At 37.3% G+C, this 2,640-nt stretch overlaps 1 protein-coding gene across 1 annotated transcript in view; it reads left to right on the top strand.

The window, feature by feature from the left end:
- LOC107293064 (GRB2-related adaptor protein 2-like) overlaps positions 1 to 778 on the top strand; it is a gene marked incomplete at its 3' end in the record, with an annotated part of 12,612 nt that extends 11,834 nt beyond the window's left edge. Inside the window, exon 4 of the mRNA XM_015822197.1 lies at positions 592 to 778. Coding sequence (XP_015677683.1) covers positions 592 to 778 — 187 coding nt within the window. The remainder of the gene's footprint in view (positions 1 to 591) is intronic.
- Between the last annotated feature and the right edge of the window lie 1,862 nt (positions 779 to 2,640).

Below are 2,640 nucleotides of genomic sequence, written 5' to 3'. Positions count from 1 at the left end.
AAGGCCTCTGATGGTAAATAGAGGCTGGAGGGCGAGTCAATCATGAGTTCCATTCTCAGCTGCAGAGGTCTTTCCTGAAAGCCTCTGACAGCGAAATGGAGGCTGGGGGTGACGTGCATGAGCAGTGATGAGTGGCCACAGAAGAAGTGGGTGGGGCTGTCAGTGCCACCGCTGTGAGGTGAGACAGGGGAAAAGACATCCCCCGAAAATAAAACCTGGTGCCTCTTTTGGAGGCAAAAAAAAAGACCAGGTCTTATTTTCAGGGAAACATAGTATAGACCTAGCTTTTCTGCCTGGTTTTCAATAATTTAATCATTTAAAATTTAAACTATTTTAGTTTAATGTGAATGGCATTAACTTTAATACATTTAGTGCATTTCAAACTTTAAAACATAAACCACCTGGAACCATTTATGAAGAATGATATAGAATAATAATTATAGGTATTATTATTTTCACAAATAATTGAAATAATGCTTTTCATCTAAAGTATGCCAATTTGTAAACGTTAATACAGAGTACAAATAGAATACTGTAACTTTAAAATTAGATTGGATTGCCAAATGTTTTGTATTCTCCCTTGGTATCCAGGCATGAAGAGGATGTCCAGCATTTTAAAGTGATGAAGGATACAAACAACAATTATTTTCTATGGAGTGAAAAGTTTCAATCACTAAACAAACTTGTGGAGTATTACAAGAATGTTTCTATCTCCAAAAACAAACAGATATTTCTGAGAGAAGACATCAAGAAAGGATCACAAGTAAACCTTAGAGAGGTCAGTTTTTATGATAGCATAGAAGAAAAAATGTAATCCAGTAAGGTTTGTAAAAGTTGTAAGCCAGTAAGGTGACTTTTGCCATGAAATTAGCCACCCCATCAACCTTTTCATTAGTTGTTTCTAGTTGGTTCTTCCTCCTTTCATTATTTTTTTTATAGAAGCCTTAACACAGGGCTCCCCAGTGGCATTAAATCATTACATCAACCATACCAAGAAAGCATGGCTACTGGTCTGATGATTGACAATGAGACTTATAGCCCAAAACATTGGAGAAAACTGATTTGAAACAGTAGGTTATATGCTGGGCTAGATACATGCTATCATAATGCATACCATCAATACCAATGCTAGAAGACTAATTCATTTTGAATTCAAGTACCAACTAATTTTAACATTTCTAAATCAATCCTTAATAGTCTTAGATAGTCATCTTCCTCATCTCTCTCCAGAATTAAAATAGTTCTGTGAATACTTTATTAAAGATTCAGGGCTGATTTGAACTATTCTTGCTGTTTTATATACTATATATCAAAAGTTTTGGCTCTCTTCATCATAGTGAAATACTGATTATACAGATTCTAGAGACACATTCGAATTCTACTCAAAATAAATTTCTGAAGACCTCTGTAAAAAAAAGTAAATAATCTATCAGTTAAGAAAGGTTACCAAAACTCTGTGGCTCCACCAATGCACAAATATTCAGTAGTCTTCAAATAGGGAAGATTGACATCAGTGATCACAATAAAATTCCCAAGCGTGGCCATCCTGTCAAAATCACTCTCAAGAGCATAGCATAAAGGCATCCAGAATGACTTTCTTAGAACATTTTCTAAAGAACTGCAGGCATCTTCCAAATCATTAGATAAAAATGAGATTTATGGAAAAATAGCAAGGATTACTATTGATACTCATTTCAAGTTTGCTGAAAAGCATTGGAGCTAAAATTCCAGTCAACAATGGACTACTGTGGACTATGTGGCTGTTGTTAAGACTGGTAGTAACCAAATACTGCATTCCACAATAAGCTCATGCCAGCTGGATAAACATGAAGATGGTAACATTATGGTTTGGGGGTTCTCAGCTGCTTCAGAACCTGGACAACCTGAAGGAAGGAAGCACACATTTTATGTAGACTCAGAGAATCTGATAGAGAATATCAGCAATGTGTCCATTAGCTGAAGCAGAAATAGTAGACAGCATCAACAGAGGGATAGTATCAAGATCACGTGAAGTATTAGCATCACTTTATACTGCAGAGATAAGACCACACTTTGGATATTGCATTCAGTTTTGGTCACCATGATACAAAAAACATGTTGAGATTCTAGAAAAAGTTCAGAGAAGAACAACAAAGATATTTAGGGGGCTGGAAGCTAAAACATATGATGAGCAGTTGTGGGAACTGGCTATGTCTAGTCTAACGAAGAGAAAAAATAGGCCAGATACGATAGCAGTTTTCCAGTACTTGAGGAATGGTCACAGAGAAGAGGGGATCAACCTATTCTCCAAAGCACCTGAGGGCAGGACAAGAAGTAATGGATGGAAGCTTAACAAAGAGAGATCCAATCTAGAATTAAAGAGAAATTTCCTGAGAGTGAGAACAATTAATCAGTGGAACAGCTTTCCTCCAGAAGTTGTGGGTGAGTGCTCCATCACTGGCGGTTTTTAAGAAGAGATTGGACAGCCATTTGCCAAGAACTGTATATGTCACTTGTTCAAGCAGGGGTTGGACTAGAAGACTTCCAAGATCCCTTCCCACTCTGTTATCTCTGTTAGCTTTGCTGGCTGATGAATTCTGGGAGTTGAAGTCCACAAGTCTTAAAGTTGCCAAGGTTGAGGACCCCTGCTCTATACTTAGG

The sequence above is a fragment of the Protobothrops mucrosquamatus genome, unplaced genomic scaffold (assembly GCF_001527695.2).
Source record: "Protobothrops mucrosquamatus isolate PMUCROS unplaced genomic scaffold, P.Mucros_1.0 scaffold1493, whole genome shotgun sequence".
NCBI lineage: Eukaryota > Metazoa > Chordata > Lepidosauria > Squamata > Viperidae > Protobothrops > Protobothrops mucrosquamatus.
The sequence above is the reverse complement of the archived record's forward strand: the minus strand, read 5'-3'. Positions and strand labels throughout refer to the sequence as shown.